At 43.5% G+C, this 21059-nt stretch overlaps 1 protein-coding gene across 1 annotated transcript in view; it reads left to right on the forward strand.

Moving 5' to 3' along the window:
- The first annotated feature begins 1211 nt into the window (after positions 1-1211).
- The window catches only part of LOC137594001 (cytosolic carboxypeptidase 4), an 83572-nt gene continuing 63724 nt past the window's right edge, over positions 1212-21059 (forward strand). Inside the window, exons 1-6 of the mRNA XM_068313175.1 lie at positions 1212-1309; positions 1533-1606; positions 13685-13748; positions 13848-13994; positions 18514-18645; positions 18933-19026. Of these exons, the coding sequence (XP_068169276.1) occupies positions 1300-1309; positions 1533-1606; positions 13685-13748; positions 13848-13994; positions 18514-18645; positions 18933-19026 (521 nt within the window). The 5' untranslated portion in view covers positions 1212-1299. The remainder of the gene's footprint in view (positions 1310-1532; positions 1607-13684; positions 13749-13847; positions 13995-18513; positions 18646-18932; positions 19027-21059) is intronic.

Below are 21059 nucleotides of genomic sequence, written 5' to 3' on the forward strand. Positions count from 1 at the left end.
TGGAAACAACCTCTTTTTTGGATGGATGGATGGATGGATGGATGGATGGATGGATGATGGATGGATGCTTACCTGGCCGTGGGTAAACTTTATACAAATGATATATACGAGTGCAATTTCCTCCGGGATTAATTATGTATGTATGTATGTATGCATGCATGCATGCATGCATGCATGCATGCATCTATCTATCTATCTATCTATCTATCTATCTATCTATCTATCTATCTATCTATCTATCTATCTATCTATCTATCTTTCTATCTATCTATCTATCTATCTATCTATCTATCTATCTATCTATCTATCTATCTATCTATCTATCTATCTATCTATCTATCTATCAACTCTTCCACAATGACAGTTTAACCCCATGTCTTGTTTAATTTTTTTAAATCACACACATTCTTCACTCAAATTCAAAGCTGATCTTCAAATATAGTCAAAAGAAGTTAGCTAGTTTTTTTTCTTTGTTGAGTAGTTCATGCCACTAGAGTTCAACATATAATTTAGCCCTAGAATTTTTTATTCATGCAAAAAGATATGATGACCTGTTGTCTATTTGGTAGCTATCTTTACTATGAGCCAATTTCATGGTTTGCTTTCTATCAGCCATTAAAAACCTTTCTTGATTGAAGTTTATGAGTGAATATAGTTTGAGTCCTGCAGCTGCCCAGCTGGCCTTGTAAAAGCCTTTTTATAGTGGCGGCCTCCTTTACACCACAGCACAAATGTGTTCTTGAGTACTTTATCCCAGTGGGATAGAGTTACACATGCACAGGCACATGTGCACACTTAGACAAAACAACCCATATGTTTTAACCACTTGTATGTATGTATGGTCAAGTATCATGTTCTACAACACGGACAACAGGAAACTCAGAGTCTGCTTTTTTTCAATCGGAAGTACTGAACAAGGGAGTTTCAAGCTACAGTATGTGGCAAGTTGGTATTAATGACATTAATGCATCAGACACACACACACACACACACACACACACACACACACACACACACACACACACACAGACAGACAGACAGACAGACAGACAGACAGACAGACAGACAGACAGACAGACAGACAGACAGACAGACAGACAGACAGACAGACAGACAGACAGACAGACAGACAGACAGACAGACACACACACACACACAAACACGTGGCTCATATGGGTATTCCTAGTAAAGTCAGGGGAGTCTCCGTGTCGCTGCTCTCTCTCTTGGCAGTCCTGCCTTGTATTAGTGTGAGGGGGAAATGAGAGACACAGATGCTCTACGTTTCGTGTGGGACTTTTTATGAACAGTGGTGAGGATGCACTTTTGATTTCCTCTGTCAGCTTACACTTTTGATTTCCTCTGTCAGCTTCCCTGATTTACAATCTCTGACATCGAAGTGCTCCGGTCCTACCTATTTTCTCTTGGTGTATTTGTCTGTCTAATAGTTAATCCACTATTTGTCTGCCATTTAATTGATTGTTTACCTTCTTTCTGTGTGTTTATTTATCTGTTTGACTGACTGGTTGACACAGCGCAAGGTCGACTGAGTATGGCAGCATCTCCAAGCTCGGTCAGTGGTTTAGAAGTTCTCCTTTCCACTCTGCAGGTAAGTATTTACAGAAAATCTTTGTACTATTATCTACTGTTTTGTATTGTTCAGACTAAAAAATATTGTTGCCGCTTGATGTTTCACATATCAATACGTTGCACAAATTCTGTATAGTTGTTACTGACATGATGAGAGCAGTAGCAAAAGTAACAATAGCAATAGGATACCCTTTCAAGTAGAATCAAAAAGAACAAAATGAAAGAGTTCTGCCTTACACATGGCAAAACGTAATGTGTCTCTAGTCTTAGCTTCTACCTTTGTTGTTTTTCTTTCCCTAGTTGCACTTGTGCTGAAGCAAATGTCTGTTATTGTATTGAAATGTTGCCTTATTCATATAGAAGGATGTTCTTACATGGGTGGCTTGAAGTTGAACCTACACACTAGTTGTTACACACTAGTAATGTACATATCAGATAGATCGAGTGGGAGATTGATGGATTTCACCTGTGATTAATTAACTAAATCCAATGATTTCATGGTTTATTGTGTGTGCAGATTGAATGACTTTTAAATACTAAAAAGGGAGTTAAACAGTCTTTAATTCACATGCACTGTGGAAATCAAAGCATGAGCTGTTCATTAGATTGCTTAAATAGGGAACAGTTTGAAACCAGGTGAAACTCATGTATAACACATTTTGAGTAGAAGTCAACATAATTGAAGGCCTTTTTAATAGATATCCTCAAGTTATAAGCCACATCTTGTCTAAACATGGGGGAGTCCATCATCTGATGAATTCTATGAGACAAATGTAGTGGGCGAACCTTGGATTGAGAACGAACCTTAAGAAGGAGGATGAGATCAATTATCATCGCTTTTTACTCATACATACTGAAATTACTTTATATATATACTGTATATACAGTATATATATACACACACACACACACACACACACACACACACACACACACACACACACACACACACACACACACACACACACACACATACATATATATATTCTTAACTGGCAGGAAACCGTTTTAATGCTAAACTGCTAAATATTTTCTGTATTTTGCTTGATTTTAACACATGAGGAGATGAAACAAACTCCTACCCTAGAGGATATATTGTCATCATGGGAAAGCAGAGGGAAACAACATTAACACCTTCTTCCAGAATGTTTTTTATGTAGGCCGAGACTGTTGATGCGACAGTAGACCGACATTGAGAGAGGAATACAAACATAGACAAAAATATAAGAATTAAAACTAACAGAAAGAAGTAATCTCTGGTTAACATCTAAACAAATAGAATGCAAGAAATGTCCTCGTTATAATCACAATGTAATAATTTTCACAATCTGTAACAGGCGGCACAGCCTAAAATAGGAGAGTTACTTCATGAATTCTTGTTACTGAAAAAAACAACAACCAAGAAATGCAAATAATCCCATTTTGGAGTCAGCATGCACATGTTGTATAGGGTCAGGTGTTATGACTGTATTAGATGTATCAAATGTGCATTAACAGTGAGCCAGGATACATTCACTGTATATCAAGTTTGGATGGTTTGGGTTGTGGTTGACACTGGAGCCTTGGTTAAGCAGGGTGATATAAAAATAAAATTAATAGTGTACATAGTCTCAGGTCTTGATATTATTTGATCCTGAAGAATCGAATAATTGTCGAGCCTCAGATTGAGGAGGAACAATGTGGGTTCCGTCCTGGTCGTGGAACAACGGACCAGCTTTTTACTCTCACAGGGATCCTAGAGGGGGCTTGGGAGTATGCCCATCCAATCTACATGTGTTTTGTAGACTTGGAGAAGGCATATGATCGTGTCCCCAGGGATATACTGTGGGAAGTACTGCGGGAGTATGGGGTGAGGGAGCCTGTCCTCAGGGCCATCCAATCCCTGTACGCCCAAAGTGAGAGCTGCGTTCGGGTTCTCGGCAGTAAGTCGGACTTGTTCCGAGTAGCTGTTGGCCTTCGCCAGGGCTGCGCTTTATCACCAATTCTGTTTGTGATTTTCATGGATAGGATATCGAGGTGTAGTCGTGGTGAGGAGGCTTTACAGTTTGGTGGCCTGAGGATTGCATCACTGCTTTTTGCAGATGATGTGGTCCTGTTTGTGTCATCAGCCTGTGACCTGCAGCGCTCACTGGTCCGGTTTGCAGCCGAGGATGAGGATTAGCACCTCCAAATCTGAGGCCATGGTCCTCAGCAGGAAACCGGTGGAATGCCTTCTCCAAGTGGGGAATGAGGTCCTTCCACAAGTGAAGGAGTTTAAGTATCTTGGGGTCCTGTTCACGAGTGAGGGAACAATGGAGCGTGAGATTGGACGGAGAATTGGGGAAGCAGGAGTGGTATTGCAGTCGCTTTACCGCACTGTTGTCACAAAGAGGGAGCTAAGCCGAGAGGCAAAGCTCTCCATCTACCGTTCAATCTTCGTTCCTACCCTCACCTATGGTCATGAGCGATGGGTCATGACCGAAAGAACGAGATCGCAGATACAAGCGGGTGAAATGGGCTTTCTCAGGCGGATAGCTGGTGTCTCCCTTAGAGATAAGGTGAGAAACACTGCTGTTCGCGAGGGGCTCAGAGTAGAGCTGCTACTCCTTCACGTGGAAAGGAGTCAGTTGAGGTGGTTTGGGCATCTGGTGTGGATGCCTCCGGGACGCCTCCCTAGGGAGGTGTTTCTGGCACGTCCAGCTGGGAGGAGACCTCGGGGCAGACCCAGGACCAGGTGGAGGGATTATATCTCAACACTGGCCTGTGAACGCCTTGGGATCCCCCAGTCAGAAGTGGTAGATGTGGCCGGGGAAAGGGAAGTTTGGGGCTCCCTGTTGAAGCTGCTGCCCCCGCGACCCGACTATGGATAAGCGGTGGAAGATGGATGGATGGACGGAGAAAATGAGTTGTAAATGTAAATGACTTTCTTTATTTTATTTTAATATTAATTGCGACTTCTTTTCAACATTTGTTATGTAGGTAAAATATTATAAGGCTCGTTTATTATCAAATGTAGATTAAGTTTTAGCAACTACCTGTTAAAAAACATCACAGACTTAATCTTGAGCTTGTTCGTTAACTTCATTCCTTAAGTGTTGTTCTAATGACTTGTCCTATTCTGTCCTATTCAAATTCTAGACATGAGTGAAAAAAACAAAACAGAGTTCTGGGCATAAGTTAATGCAGTGGTGGCCTCTCTACAACCGCAATTGTTTCTTTAGCATTTCAAGAAATATCATTCAGCCATGTAAAGTAGAGATCTTACACACAACGTAAAACCTGACCTGGGGAAGGTGGCCCAGGGAATTGGTTCTTGAATACTTCATGAGCTCTGTTTGAGTTCTGGTTGATCTCTGTGTTGATAGGTGGAGAAAAGCACTGAAATAACTCTGCTAACTGTCAAAATAATTAGTGATCTCATAATGGTTACACCAGGGGTGGCACGGCGGCGCAGTGGGTAGCGCGGTTGTCGCGTTCGATTCCTTTCTGTGTGGAGCTGGTATGTTCTCCCCACATCTGTCTGGGTTCTCCAGCTTCCTCCCCACCTCCAAAAACATTCGGTTTAGATGAAGTGGTCACACCAAGTTGTCTGTAGCTGTGTTCATGAGTGGTTGTGTATCTTTCGTGTGGCCCCGTGATGAGCAGGTGTCTGATTACCCATACCATTTCTCTTGTGTAGCCCCATATGCCCCTTCTCTCTAAGATTAGTTTGACATTCCTGGGTCCAGATGCAAGGATAGGGGCAAGGCATTCTGGGAAGCAGAAGATACAGTCTGCACAAACTGCTATTATATTACAATAGAAAGAGTTGTTACAATAACAACTATGGTCTGTTGCAGAGCCTCCTGTTCTGGATGAACTCAAGCTGTTTTGCAATCAGGACACTGTCTAATTCTTGTCTGTACTTCTAAACATGAATTTATGATCTCACATTCAACTCTTTGATTTTCAGAGATTGAACAATAATTAATCTTAGTCAAGTTAGAAAGACATTCATTTCCTCCTGAGATTTACACTTGGATAGGTGACAGTCCACAGCCTTGTTGGGCTCTAGCATTCAGTAGCTGAGGGTAGAACGTATCTGAGCTCTTTGGGGTCGGGGATTTATTTTTTGGCATCAAAATAAACAACCTGCCCACTGGATCACCTTGCACCTGACTTACTCAAATGATAATTAAAGCAGCCAATTGAAAGCAATGCACACCAAAATATATTTAGAATCAACATTAGTTCAATTGAGTACAAAGATTTTGTCAGATCTCGCTAAAATATGATAATGATTTGCTCTTTGAAAAAGAAATATGAATATATATTACAGTATTAAACACCACTGACACAAAAAAATTGTACACATACACAATAACCTGCTCTTCAAACACGTGATCACGCCAGACCACTTATCCCTTTTGAAACAAACAAAGAAAAGAAAGAACGAAAGTATACTTTATTAACCCCCAGATGGGGAAATTACATTATCACTCAGATGTACATTTTGTGTTAGTTTACAGTTAGTATGTACAGGCCCTTGAAACACAATCACAGCACACAAGGGACCTGTAAGCATGCAACTAGTACACACACAACATCAAACAGTACATGGGGGGGGCAGAGTGACGGGCAGCGACTTTCGGGGTGCGCCCCAATTGAGCAGCTTCTAGGAGGGACGACGCCTTGCTTCAAGGGCACCTCGGCAGTGGCTGGGAGTTTAGCTGACACCTCCCACCATCAGCTCACACTCCGGAGATGTCCTGGCGGGAGCGGGACTCGAACCACTGTTGGCTGGGCGATCTGTCTTCAAGACGTCTGCTCTCCCACTGAGCCACTGCCACACATAACTGTCATCAGTAATGGAGCAAATGCAGAATTTTATCAGTTGATGAGCCACTCAGAATGTTTGTACATTTAACATTTTGCTAAATCAATAATTTAACTCTTGATCACACATTAAAATTATTGATTTCATACACTAATAGTTTGTGAGAACATTCACATTATGTAAAACTATGTTAGATGTACAAAATGTCTAATCTCAACCCATAATGACATCATCATTATTATTATTGGTGCATTATACTCCTATACTGTTTGCTAACTGTGAGGCCTTGCCTGGCTCGTTTGCACCCGCCCCCACTCCACCCCCCAACATAACCATGACATTCCATGCCAATGACCACACACATTCCTCCATGTCTACTAGGGAAACCCCAGCAGAACAGAGAAATTAAACATCCAACATCTAAGAGGGAAGGAAAATTACAATCAATCATGTAAATAGGACAGTAAATAGGAATGGAAGAAAGGTCTGTTTCAATTACTGTTGGTGCTTTCATGAATAATGTATTAGGTTTCAGATCTTCTTGTTTTCCATTCAGCTTTTCCCTTCAGGGGTCGCCACAGCAAATCAATTTCCTCCATCTAACCCTGTCCTTTGCATGCTCTTCTCTCACACCAACTACCTTCATGTCCTCCCTCATTACATCCATAAACCTCCTCTTTGGTCTTCCTTGAGGCCTCCTGCCTGGCATTTCAAAACTCAGCATCCAATATATTCACTATCTCTCCTCTGGACATGTCCAAACAATCTCAGTCTGGTCTCTCTGATTTTATCTCCAAAACGTCTAACATGTGCTGTCCCTCTGATGTACTCATTCCTGATCCTATCCATCCCGGTCACTCCCAGAGAGAACCTCAGCATCTTCATCTCTGCTACCTCCAGCTCTGCCTCCTGTCTTTTCCTCAGTGACACTGTCTCTAGACCAAACAACATTGGTGGTCTCACCACAGTTTTGTACACCTTTCCTTTCATTTTAGCTGAAACTGTTCTATCACACATCACACCTGACATTTTTCTCCACCCGTTCCATCCTGCCTGTACACACTTCTTCACCTCTTTTCCAGACCCTCCATTGCTCTGGACTGTTGACTCTAAGTACTTAAAATCCTCCACCTTCTTGATCTCTTCACCCTGTAACCTGACTCTTCCACTTGGGTCCCTCTCATTCACACACATGTACTCTGTCTTACTGCGGCTAACCTTCATTCTTCTCCTTTCCAGGACAAACCTACACCTCTCTAGCTTCTCCTCCACCTGTTCCCTGCTCTCACTACAGACCACAATGTCATCTGCAAACACCATAGTCCATGTGTCTAACCTCGTCTGTCAGCCTGTCCATCACCATAGCGAACAAGAAGGGGCTCAGAGCTGATCCCTGATGCAGTCCCACTTCCACCTTGAACCCCTCTGTCACACCTACAGCACACCTCACCACTGTCTTACAGTCCTCATACATGTCCAGCACCGCTCTAACATACTTCTCTGCCACTCCAGACTTCCTCATACAATACCACTGTTCCTCTCCGGGCACCCTGTCATAAGCTTTCTCCAGATCTACAAAAACACAATGCAGCTCCCTCTGGCCTTCTCTGTACTTCTCTATCAACATCCTCAAAGCAAATACTGCATCTGTAGTATTCTTTTTTGGCAAGAAACCGTACTGCTGCTCACAAATGTTCACTTCTGCCCTTAGTCTAGCTTCCACTACTCTTTCCCATAACCTCATTGTATGGCTCATCAGCTTTATTCCTCTGTAGTTGCCACAACTCTGCACATCTCCCTTGTTCTTAAAAATGGGCACCAGCACACTTCTCCTCCATTCCTCAGGCATCTTCCCACTATCTAAGATCCTGTCGAACAACCCAGTCAGAAACTCTACTGCCACCTCTCCTACATACTTCCAAACCTCTACAGGTATATCATCAGGACCGGCTGCCCTTCCACTCTTCATCTTCTTCAGTGCCCTCCTCACTTCATCCTGACTAATCTTTGCTACTTCCTGGTCCTCAACAGTCACCTCTCCTAGTCTTTGTTCTCTCTCATTTTCCATGTACATCAACTCTTCAAAGTACTCTTTCCATCTTCCCATCACACTACTGGCACCTGTTAATAGGCTTCCGTCCCTATCTTTAATCATCCTAACCGGCTGCACGTCCTTCCCATCTCAATCTCTCTGTCTTGCCAACCTGTATAGATGAGTCTCTCCCTCCTTACTGTCCAACCTAGCATACAAGTCATCATAAGCTTCTTGTTTGGCCTTTGCTACCTCTACCTTCACCTTACGCTGCATCTCCCTGTACTCCTGTCTACTCTCCTCAGTCCTCTCGGTGTCCCACTTCTTAGCTAACCTCTTTCTCTGTATACACTCCTGTACTTTGTCATTCCACCACCAAGTCTCCTTATCTACTTTCCTTCTGAATGACACACCAAGTACTCTCCTACTTGTCTCCCTGATCACATTAGCTGTAGTTGTCCAGTTATCTGGAAGCACCTCCTGACCACCCAGAGCCTGTCTTAACTCCTTCCTAAAAGTCATGCAGCACTCTTCCTTTTTTAGCTTTCACCATTTCGTCTTCTGCTCTGCCTTTGCCCTCTTCATCTTCCTCACCACCAGAGTCATCCTGCACACGACCATCCTATGCTGTTTGGCGACACTTTCGCCTACCACTACTTTGAAGTCACTGATCTCCTTCAGGTTACACCGTCTACACAAGATGTAGTCTACCTGTGTGCTACTACCACCACTCTTATAGGTCACACTATCTTCCTGCCTCTTCTGGAAGAAAGTATTTACTATAGCCATTTCCATCCTTTCAGCAAGGTCAATTAGCATCTGTCCTTCTGTGTTCCTCTCCTGGATACCAAACCTGCCCATCACATCCTCATCACCTCTGTTTCCTGCACCAACATGTCCATTGAAGTCTTCACCAATGACAACTCTCTCACTTCTCGTCATGCTCTACATCACTTCATCAAAGTCCAGCCAGAATTTGTCCTTCTCCAGCTCACATCCTACCTGTGGAGCATACCCACTAACAACATTGAACATCACACCTTCTATTTCTAGCTTCAGACTCATCACTCCATCCGACACTCTTTTTACCTCCAGGACATTCCTAACAAACTCCTCCTTCAAGATAACTCCTACTCCATTTCTCTTACCATCTACACCATGATAGAACAACTTGAACCCTGCTCCTAAACTTCTAGCCTTAATACCTTTCCACCTGGTCTCCTGTACACACAGTATATGTACCTTCCTCCTCTGCATCATGTCAACCAACTCTCTACCTGTTTCTGTCATAGTTCCAACATTCAATGTCCCTACTCTCAGTCCTATACTCTTGGTGTTCCTCTTCTCTCTCTTAGTGCGAACACACTTTCCTGCTCTCCACAAGAGGACACAAGCCAGTGTTTTATTGTGCCGTTCCCAAGACCGGATAAATACAGACGTTTGGGTCAGGAAGGGCATCCGGCGTAAAACTTTTGCCAGATCAAAGATGCGAATCAAACCTATTAGGTTTCAGATAGAGCCATTTAAAAGTGTGATTTATTTAGCATCTTATTCTTCTCTCACAGGAGATCCAAAAGCTGTTGAGTCGATCCACTGGATGTTAAGAAAGTTCTTGAAGACGTTTCGTCTCTCATCCAAGAGACTTCTTCAGTTCAGAGAGTGGATGATAATGTCCCAGCTTATAAACCCTGTGGGGTGTGGTCAGTGCTTTTCACATTCCAACGACCACTGTTAAACCCGTCTGGCTCCTCAATGATTGTTGGTGGGGGTGTCAAAGGGGGTCGTTGAGATGTGAGTTACACCTTTGTATGCTAATGAGGGTCATTAGCATGAGACACATCACCTGGGTCAATCTGCTGAGACAATCTTTTTTGGGAGTTTTGAAAGGACATGATTATGAATGGGTGAAAGGTGATGTCGCAGACCACCCCCTCTATTCAGAGATGGCTTCTCCACTTTGACGTGGATGGCCTCTTTCACTCCTCTCTCAAACCATTTATCTTCCCTGTCCAAGATCTGAACATCGGTGTCCTGAAATGAGTGTCCCTCTTCCTTGAGGTGAAGGAAGACTGCCGAGCCCTGTCCTGATGTGTTGGCTGTTCTGTTGAGCCATGCGCCTGTGTAGTGGTTGTTTGGTTTCCCCTATATAGACATCTGAGCATTCCTCGCTGCATTTAACTGCATACACCAGATTGCTCTTCTGACTGTGTGGTGTGAGGTCTTTTGGGTGGACCAGTCTTTGTCGGAGGGTGTTACCCGGCTTAAAATACACAGGGACCTTGTGTTTGTTAAAGATCCCCCTCAGCTTTTCAGACACTCCAGACACATACGGAATACATACATATTGTGCTTGCTCTCTTCCATCCTCACTGGGTTGTTCAGGGTCCTGATGACGCCCAGCTTGTGCTCAGTGGGTGGTGACAGTCAAAAGCAGGTATTGGTCCATGTGTGTTGGTTTCCTATATACCCCAACAAACAGACTTCTGTCATCTTTTATGCTGACCTCGCAATCCAAAAAGGGCAAACTGTTGTCCTTTACATCCTCTCTGGTGAACTTGATGTTGCTGTCCACTGAGTTGATTTGTTTGGTGACAGGTTGCACCTCGTGGATTTTTACCTTAACCCATGTGTCGTCCACATACCGGAACCAGTGGCTTGGTGGTGTTCCACTGAACGAGGTAAGGGCCTTGTGTTCCACCTCTTCCATGTACAAATTGGCCATGATAGGAGATACCGGCGAGCCCATGGCACATCCGTGTTTCTGCCTATAGAAGTTCCCTCTGTACTGGAAGTAGGTTGTGTTGAGGCAGAGGTCCAAAAGTTTGCAGATCTGGTCGGGGTTTAGGTTTGTCCTGTCGCTGAGGGTGGTGTCCTTTGAAAGCCGTTGTCTCGCCGCTTCCACAGCCTTCGTTGTGGGGACACGTGAACTGGGAGGTGACGTCGTAGGATACCATGGTCTCATCTGTATCCTATCTCAGTCCTCTCACTTTTTCCACAAAGTCCATGTAATTCTCTATATGATAGGGGTTGTTAACCACTAGCAGGGCCAAGATGGTTGCAACATGCTTGGCAATGTTGTAAGTGACAGAGTTGATGATGCTGATAATGGGTTGAGTGGGGTTCCTTCTTTATGAATTTTGGGAAGGCCATATCTGCATGGTATAGCCTCCCCAGGGTACAGGCGAAGTAGAGCAGGTGGTTTAAAGTTTCCTCCTTCTGTAGCTCCTGTAGGCAGTCCTGTAGACAGTCCACAACCTTCTTTTTGTAGCTGCTGGTTGGGTCACGCTTCAGGGTCTAATAGGTCGTGCTGTTGCCGAGTAGGGACATAACCTTGCTGTGGTAATCCGTTGTGTTGAGGATTACTGTGCATCTTCCTTTGTCTGCTGGAAGGATGATGATGCTATGGTCCTTACTCAGTGCCGTCACTGCCTTCCGTTCTTGGGTGGAGAAGTTGGAAGGGGGGACCTTCGCTTCAGAAAGGGGTGCTGTTACCTTTAGCCTTAGTCCCTCTGCTTCTGTTGCAGAAAGGTTGTTCTTTTTGATTGCTGATTCCGTAGCAGTAATGACGTCCTCTACTGGTACATGCTGCGGGGTGATAGCGAAGTTCAATCCTTTGGTGAGGACATCCTTCTCTGGTTGGGTGAGTTCTCTGTTTGATAGATTCCTCAACCATCTGTCTTGTGCATTTTCTATAGATGTACTCAGTTTTTTCTGCCTCCAACTGAGTTCTTCTGGCCTTGTGTTTTTTCGAGATTGGAGGTTTTGAAACTTACGTCTTTGCCTTTCCTTGCTCTTCGAGTGTTGAGCCATTTGGGCTGTCTCAACAAACTTGTGGACCTTTTGTAAGATCCTGGGTGGCAAAACTGACGTGACTTTCATGGAAAGTTGGTCAGCCTTGGTCTTCAGTGCCTCGATGGTGAAGTGGACCTGCCTCACTCTCATTTAGAAGTTGGTTTTAGCCTTCTCCAGGATGATGTTAGCCCGGTGTCCCCTCACTGAAGATCCCAGCTGTAAACTGTTTGGGATGATGTTGTTCTGGCGACATCTCAGGTTAAAACGCAAGTGGTTTCTGTAGTCCGCTATCTTCCTTGCTATCCTTTCGTACTCCCGTACCACACTGAGGGTGTTCCTCCCAATGTGGTTTGCAAGATGTCTGTGTAGGTTCTTAGTCATCCCAAAAAGATTGTCTCAGCAGATTGACCCAGGTGATGTGTCTCATGCTAATGACCCTCATTAGCATACAAAGGTGTAACTCACATCTCAATCACCCCTCTGACACCCCCACCAATAATCGTTGAGGAGCCAGACAGGTTTAACGACGGTCATTGGAATGTGAAAAGCACTGACCACACCCCACAGGGTTTATAAACTGGGACATTATCATCCACTCTCTGAACTGAAGAAGTCTCTTGGATGAGAGATGAAACGTCTTCACGAACTTTCTTAACGTCCAGTGGATCGACTCAACAGCTTTTGGATAACCATGACCTGGATGACTGAGAACCTATACAGACACCTCTCACAGGAGAGCAAAACTCTGGTCTGTATTTAAACAGGCAGATTTTTGGCTACCCACGCAACGTGTCTACATCCAGTACATTTAGCTATTTCTGCCAGGCACATAGTTGCTGCTGGAGGAGGCACAATGCAAAATAATGAGAGAAATGTTTGATCATCCGAAAAGGCCTGCTGTGAAGTGTAGAACTTCTGTAGAACTGTAGAATAAGTTCCTTAACGTACTCTGGCTTCCTGAAACCATGTTATTCAGATGGTTATTTGGAAATAACTTTTATGGCAAGATCAGAGTTTGATATATCATTAACAATTCATAGAGACTATGCTGATGTAAACCTACAGTGGCTTACACTTTGAGAGAAGACTGACCTTCAAACCTTAATTCATACCTTTAGCATTCAGTTCCATTAAATATATTTTCTTTGGATGAGTTTAGTTATAAAATAAAACTAACACCTGATTCAGAGAGGCCTGTCACCACAGCCAGGATTTAGAAAAGTATTATTATTATTATTATTATTATTATTATTATTATTATTATTATTATTATTATTATTATCATCAAGCTCTCTCTTTCTGTCTCTCTCTAGCTTACCAGTTTTTTCCACTTGATGTGCTTGCTCATTCGAATGGGTCACCTGTTCTCTTTGGAAAGAGTCACTATAATATTTATAGTATATTATGTGATTCACCTCTACATTAAATGAAGTTCACTTACAGTACATTGAATACATGTTGTGCTTTTTTTATCCTAGAATTCAGGGGATACAGCGAGCACCTTAAATATCCTAAATGTCCTTGATGAACTTCTATCTGCTGGTAAACTCAGATTAAATATATATATATATAATTTATGTATGATAATAATAATAATAAAACCATTATTTTCTACTCAGCTGCTGTCCTCTCTTTGTCCAGGTACAGATCGCCGTATCCACTATATGATCAGTAAAGGTGGCAGCGAGGCTTTGCTGACTACCCTAGTCAACACCTGCTGCAATGCCAGTCCCAACTACACCATGCTGCTGCCACTGCTGCACCTGCTAGCTAAAATTGGACACAGAGGTGAGGCGAGATAAGTACTTGACTTTATTGTCAAGGGGACATGCGCTCACCGAGAACCTCAGTGACAGACACCAGGATCTTCCCATTTTAGTGAATAAATGGTAAATGGATTGTACTTGTGTAGTGCCTTTCTAGTCTCACTAACCTCTTATGAAGCACTTTACAATCCCAATGAGTTTTGACCCTCTGATAAGTGGACAAATGCATATATGACAACAGCCATGTATGCTTTTAAATTATTTGAGATACATAGGTATATCTAAACATTATTAGAAATTGTGTGTGCCAAACTACCTATCTATGAAGTAGGTACTTTAGAGTAGAGTGTAACTTTATCTATCCCTTAAGGAGGTTCCGTCAGGGAAATTAATTTTTACGTTAGTATAGATTTTGAATAACTTTTATAACTAAATATCAGTTAACGTGGATGAGATTTTGAGTTTAAACAGTGACGTTTGAACAGGCAAGACATTAATTTGGAAAATTTTATTTGGATCCACACCCTGGGTCGGAGGTCAATGATTGATGTTGTGATCATATCGTCTGACCTTCGACCGTGTGTTTTGGACACTCGGGTGAAGAGAGGGGCAGAGCTGTCAACTGATCACCACCTGGTGGTGAGTTGGGTCCATTGGCGGAGGAAACCTTTGGATAGACCTGGTAAGCCCAAACGAGTAGTGCGGGTGAACTGGGAATGTCTGGAGGAGGACTCGGTCCGTGAGGCCTTCAATTCACACCTCCGAAGGAGCTTCTCGTGCATCCCTGTGGAGGCTGGGGGCATTGAACCTGAATGGTCGATGTTCAAAGCTTCCATTGCTGAAACTGCAGCTGAGAGCTGTGGTCTCAAGGTCTTGGGTGCCTCAAGGAGCGGTAACCCTCGAACACCGTGGTGGACCCTGGTGGTCAGGGAAGCCGTCCAACTGAAGAAGGAGGCCTTCAGGGGCATGTTGTCCCTGGGGACTCCTGAAGCAGTTGCAGGGTACCGACAGGCCAAAAGGACTGCAGCCTCGGCTGTGATGGAGGCAAAACAGAGGGTGTGGGTGGAGTTCGGAGAGGCCATGGAGAAGGACTATCGGACGGCACCAAAGTTGTTCAGGAGGACTGTCCGACACCTCAGGAGGGGGAAACGGGGGACCATCCAAGGTTTATACAGCAAAGATGGGACACTGTTGACTACGACTGAGGAGGTTGTCGGTCAGTGGAAGGAACACTTTGAGGAACTCCTGAATCCAACTACCCCAACTGACCCGTCCTCTGTTGCAGAGGCAGAGCTGGAGGATGATGGGGGATCCGAGTCAATCTCTCGAGGCGGAGTCACCAAGGTAGTTAAACAACTTCACGGTGGCAAAGCCCCGGGTGTTGATGAGATTCGCCCGGAAATGCTGAAGGCTCTGGGTGTTGAGGGGCTGTCGTGGATGACATGCCTCTTTAACATTGCATGGAAGTCTGGGACAGTGCCGAAAGAGTGGCAGACTGGGGTGGTGGTTCCTCTTTCTAAAAAGGAGGACCAGAGGGTGTGTGCCAACTACATTGGCATCACACTCCTCAGCTTCCCTGGGAAAGTTTACTCCAAGGTACTGGAAAGGAGGGTCCGGTCGATTGTCGAGCCTCAGATTGAGGAACAATGTGGGTTCCGTCCTGGTCGTGGAACAACGGACCAGCTTTTTACTCTCACAGGGATCCTAGAGGGGGCTTAGGAGTATGCCCGTCCAGTCTACATGTGTTTTGTGGACTTGGAGAAGGTGTATGATCGAGTCCCCAGGGATATACTGTGGGAAGTACTGCGGGAGTAAGGGGTGAGGGGACCTCTCCTCAGGGCCATCCAATCCCTGTACGCCCAAAGTGAGAGCTGCGTTCGGGTTCTCGGCAGTAAGTCGAACTTGTTCTGAGTAGCTGTTGGCCTTCGCCAGGCCTTCCCCAATTCTGTTTGTGATTTTCATGGATAGGATATCGAGGCGTAGTCGTGGTGAGGAGGCTTTACAGTTTGGTGGCCTGAGGATTGCATCGCTGCTTTTTGCAGATGATGTGGTCCTGTTTGCGTCATCAGCCTGTGACCTGCAGCACTCACTGGTCCGGTTTGCAGCCGAGTGTGAAGCGGCGGGGATGAGGATTAGCACCTCCAAATCTGAGGCCATGGTCCTCAGCAGGAAACCGGTGGACTGCCTTCTCTGAGTGGGGAATGAGGTCCTTCCACAAGTGAAGAAGTTTAAGTATCTTGGGGTCTTGTTCACGAGTGAGGGAACAATGGAGCGTGAGATTGGACGGAGAATTGGGGCAGCAGGAGCGGTATTGCAGTCGCTTTACTGCACTGTTGTCACAAAGAGGGAGCTAAGCCGAGAGGCAAAGCTCTCCATCTACCATTCAATCTTCGTTCCTACCCTCACCTATGGTCATGAGCGATGGGTCATGACCGAAAGAATGAGATCGCGGATACAAGCGGCTGAAATGGGCTTTCTCGGACGGATAGCTGGTGTCTCCCTTAGAGATAAGGTGAGAAACACTGCTGTTCGCGAGGGGCTCAGAGTAGAGCTGCTACTCCTTCGCGTGGAAAGGAGTCAGTTGAGGTGGTTTGGGCATCTGGTGCGGATGCCTCCGGGATGCCTCCCTAGGGAGTTGTTTCTGGCACGTCCAGCTGGGAGGAGACCTTGGGGCAGACCCAGGACCAGGTGGAGGGATTATATCTCAACACTGGCCTGGGAACGCCTTGGGATCCCCCAGTCAGAGCTGGTGGATGTGGCCGGGGAAAGGGAAGTTTGGGGCTCCCTGTTGAGGCTGCTGCCCCCGCGACCCGACTATGGATAAGCGGTGGAAGATGGCTGGATGGAAATAAAATAAATCAATAATCGCTTGAGCCAGTGGTTTGTCCTCCTACCTGCAAGACAACGGTCTATAGTGTTTCCCTTCATGATGGGATTTGTCCTAGGCATCAGGTAGAAACTGGGAATAGTCATTTGTGGAGGTGTCACTTTTGAGGGTATGACAATGATGTGTTTAATTTCCAGAGACTGTTTGTTGAAACGAGTTCAAACAATGTTTACCCATTTGATTTATGTACAGACCCTTTCCAAAAAATTAGAATGTCGTGGAAAAGTTTTTTAGTTTCCATAATTCCATTCAGAAAGTTAAACTTTCCGCCCTGAGACTGCCAGGATAGGCACTGGCTACCCCGCGACCTGCGTTAGCGGATTAAGCGGGTAGGAAAATGAATGAAAGAATGAATGAAGTTAAACTTTCATATATTATAGATTCATGGCGCACAATTTTAACAATTTCAGGTATTTATTTGTTTATTCTTACATAAGTTTGACTTCCAGCTCATAAAACCCACGAAAACAGGATTTCAAAAAATTTGAATACTGTGAAGAAATCATCAGGGCATGAATGTTTTAAACTGAGTGTCAGACACTAATCATCTACTAAACTCAAAGCACATGCACAGATTTCCCCAGGTGTTATTTAAAGGCTTTGGTTTGTTTCGATTGTCTCAGTTCGGTTCAATATGGGGAAGACTGCAGACATGACAGCTGCTTTCTTAAATCAAAGGTCACCGCAACAGTCTACCAGAATGTTTTGCAGGACTTCATGATTCCTTCTGCTCAGGATCTGTATGGAGATGCAGATTTCATCTTCCAGCAGGACCTGGCCCCTGCCCATACTGCCAGAAGCCCCAAAACCTGGCTTGAAGCTCATGCCATCAGTGCTTGACTGGCCAGCCAACTCGCTGGACCTGAACCCCATTGAGAATCTGTGGGTATTCTCCAGAGGAAAATGAGGGGCACCAGACCCAACAACTAAGGATAGCTGACAGCAAGCATCAGAGAAATCTGGGCTTCCATAACGCCTATGCAATGCCACAGGATGATTGGCTCAATGCCACGTCGCATCAAAGTAGTGATTAAGGCAAAGGGATTCCCAACCAAGTATTGATGATTGATATATCGTTTTGAAAGTACCATATTTTGATTAATTTCTTTCTTTCTTTTCTGCAAAAATTGAGAAATAAATGGTGATTTCTTTACAGTATTCTAATTTTTTGAAATCCTGTTTTTGTGGGTTTTATGAGCTGAGAGCCAAAATTATGTAAGAATAAACAAATAAATACCTGAAATTGTTGAAATTGTGGGCCATAAATCTATAATATATGAATGTTTAACTTTCTGAATGAAATTATGGAAATTAAACAACTTTTCCACAACATTCTAATTTTTTGGAAAGGGTCTGTAGGTGATGGCATCCAGTGAATGCTTTACTATTAAGACTCTAAAATGAGATTGCATGTAAAAATCTGAATGTAAGTTACAGATCCATTCAAACTGGAGAGAGGGATTATTAGTTTTGAAACAGTGGGGATGGGAAGACCAATCACGCACGCACGCACGCACGCACGCACGCACACACACACACACACACACGCAAACACACATAAATCAGCAACAGCCTTTTAACTACACTCTTGGTCTGATATTAGAAACCCAAATGCTGTTCTGTCATAAATATGTGTTTAATTCTTTTTCTGCAGACCGCCATATTGGTCTGAAGGCAGAAAAGGCAGGTGCTGTGCTACTGACTCTGAATCTGCTCAAACACAACATCAAGCAGGCCAGAAGGGCATCAGCTTGCCTATGGGTCATCCAAGTACTTTCTTCATCAGGTAGTTCTACTCCCACATACCATTATAAATTCAGACTGTTGTTTTTTGTAAAGATTTTCTGTCTTAAGTACAATTAATAAAAATCTCAGTGGTGTGGCAGTGCATTGCTTTTACCGTAATAAACAAACCAGATGATAAGAGCAATATGAGATTAACAAATGGAGACTGACAAGGGCTACATGTTGATTACACTAAATCAGAAAGCAAAATGAATGGGTGTCTCGGAAACTTGTCACTTTGATTTTGCTAGAATTCATGTTCTAAGCTTATTATTCACCTCCTTACAGTTTCCACAGCAAAACTGATAGGAGAAAACCATGGACTGGACATCATTTACAGCCTCCTCCCTCAGTATACAACCAAACATCTGCTCACTGTCAAGTAAGTATGTTTTTCTGAATTGACAAAACACCAAACACGTAGCGCAACCCACTGCTTATTTCTGATAATTTCAGTTTTCATGTTCTTGCCAAACATTCGTGTTGCATACGTGTTAAGCCCTCCAGATAAAGTGGTTTCAAATGCAAACTCAAAAACAGAAGGGTACAAGATACTGGTAGAAAATTCTATGACACATTGTTAATGGAGACTTTGCATCTGAAAGACACACCACGGTTCTGGTTAACAAAGGTTGGTTTAGTCCATGCGTGCGACATTGTTGACCTGCAAAAGCTTTTATTTGTACTGAAAATTTCAATGAGTATTATGAAATACTGGAAGGGCAAGAAGAGCTGGAGCCATTCAACTAGAAACCTGTCTTTCTTAAGAAATTGGGATTGGTGTATAATCATTTATATCCAAAGGTGTTGAGTCGATCCACTGGACGTTGATAAAGTTCTTGAAGACGTTTAGTCCCTCATCCAAGAGACTTCTTCAGTTCTGAAGAAGTCTTCTTCAGTTCTGACGAACTCTTTTGGATGAGAGACGTAACATCTTCAAGAACTTTCTTAACGTACAGTGGATCGACTCAACAGCTTCTGGATAACCATGACCTGGATGACTGAGAACCTACACAGAAATCATTTATATGTTCAGGTCTGCATCATATTGCTTCCACCTCTAGGAAATGTGGGATGGCTATGGTCATGTTACAAACAACATGACCAGAACCCAGAGCCAGACCACAGAAATGGGTCTCTGACGTTCAATATCTATTTATATTTTACCAGTCTGTGTAGTGCAAATTTCTATGTAGCTGGAATTGGAAAGTCAGCATGAAGAAAAAACTTGAATTTCACTCATGATCTCATGATTTGGGTACAAATGTTGGTGAAAATTGTAGTCCCCATCAAGTTAATCTTGGATCCTGAATTCAACAATTTTACCTCTTCACTTTGTTTTTAGACCTCAGACAGTTTGGTGTTGTCAATTTTTAAAAGAAATGTTACTTAAAGTGCGAGGTCCTGCTTCCTGGTGGATTACGTGAATCACTTCTGTTCATTCTTGTGCCTTTAATGTTGTAATTCTAATTTTGAGGGATGGTTTTTGTTCTTTCTTTTCCTTTTTTCCGAATAGATAATTTCTTGTTCTCAGAAAACAAGTGGGCAAAATAATCATGAGAATAATCAGAGTCATGATGACCCCGCCTCATCTTTTGTACTGGCCGGCATCTCTCCCAAATAAGATAAAGAGACGGAGCTAGTGTCTATATCTGACAAGTTCTTTGTATAATAGGCTGTCCACTAGTCCCAATCATCCAGGCCCACAAGCTGCATGTCAGCATCTTTGGGTGAGTTAAAAGCCTTTCTTGTAGTGTCAGTGCAGAACATATACTCCCATCCCGTTGTTGTATTAGGTGACCTGTACAGTTAATGATTGAATGGCACCTTGAAAGCTAAAGACCTCTTACAAATTGTCAGGGTAACAAACAACAACAAACAACAAAAAGATGGGCTAACAGACAGACAGATAGACAGTGACATGAAACATGAAATTGCATTAAAATAATGGAAGTGAACTCTGATTTCAATGTTCTATGTTGTGTTGTGTATTGCAGGTTTTATTAAATATTAAATATTTTATTAAATATTTTGTGATGCCTGATATATCTGCTTACATAAAACATTAGACAAAATTCCAACTATAATTCAAGAAGTGTCAAAATTTCTATGGCAGGCTGCAGTAAGATTTGCTGATATGGGTCAAAGGAATATCAAGGCAGGTTATCACCTTATCCTTGGTCTCAACACGTCGTAATTCGTCGTAATACTCTCTATCTCTTAAATAAACCACCAACCATCTTCTTCTCCATCTGGCTCATATGTCATCTTTCCATCTGTCTCTGTCAGAAATAATGCCATTTGCCTAAGATATTAAGAATCCTCCAGTGTACCAGAGCAGCATGCCGAGAGAATCAAGAGTACCAACCTCTCAGCTTGGCTCAATGCCAGGCATACCAGTCCCTGATCAGTCAC

This window comes from Antennarius striatus, chromosome 4, assembly GCF_040054535.1.
Source record: "Antennarius striatus isolate MH-2024 chromosome 4, ASM4005453v1, whole genome shotgun sequence".
Taxonomy (NCBI): domain Eukaryota; kingdom Metazoa; phylum Chordata; class Actinopteri; order Lophiiformes; family Antennariidae; genus Antennarius; species Antennarius striatus.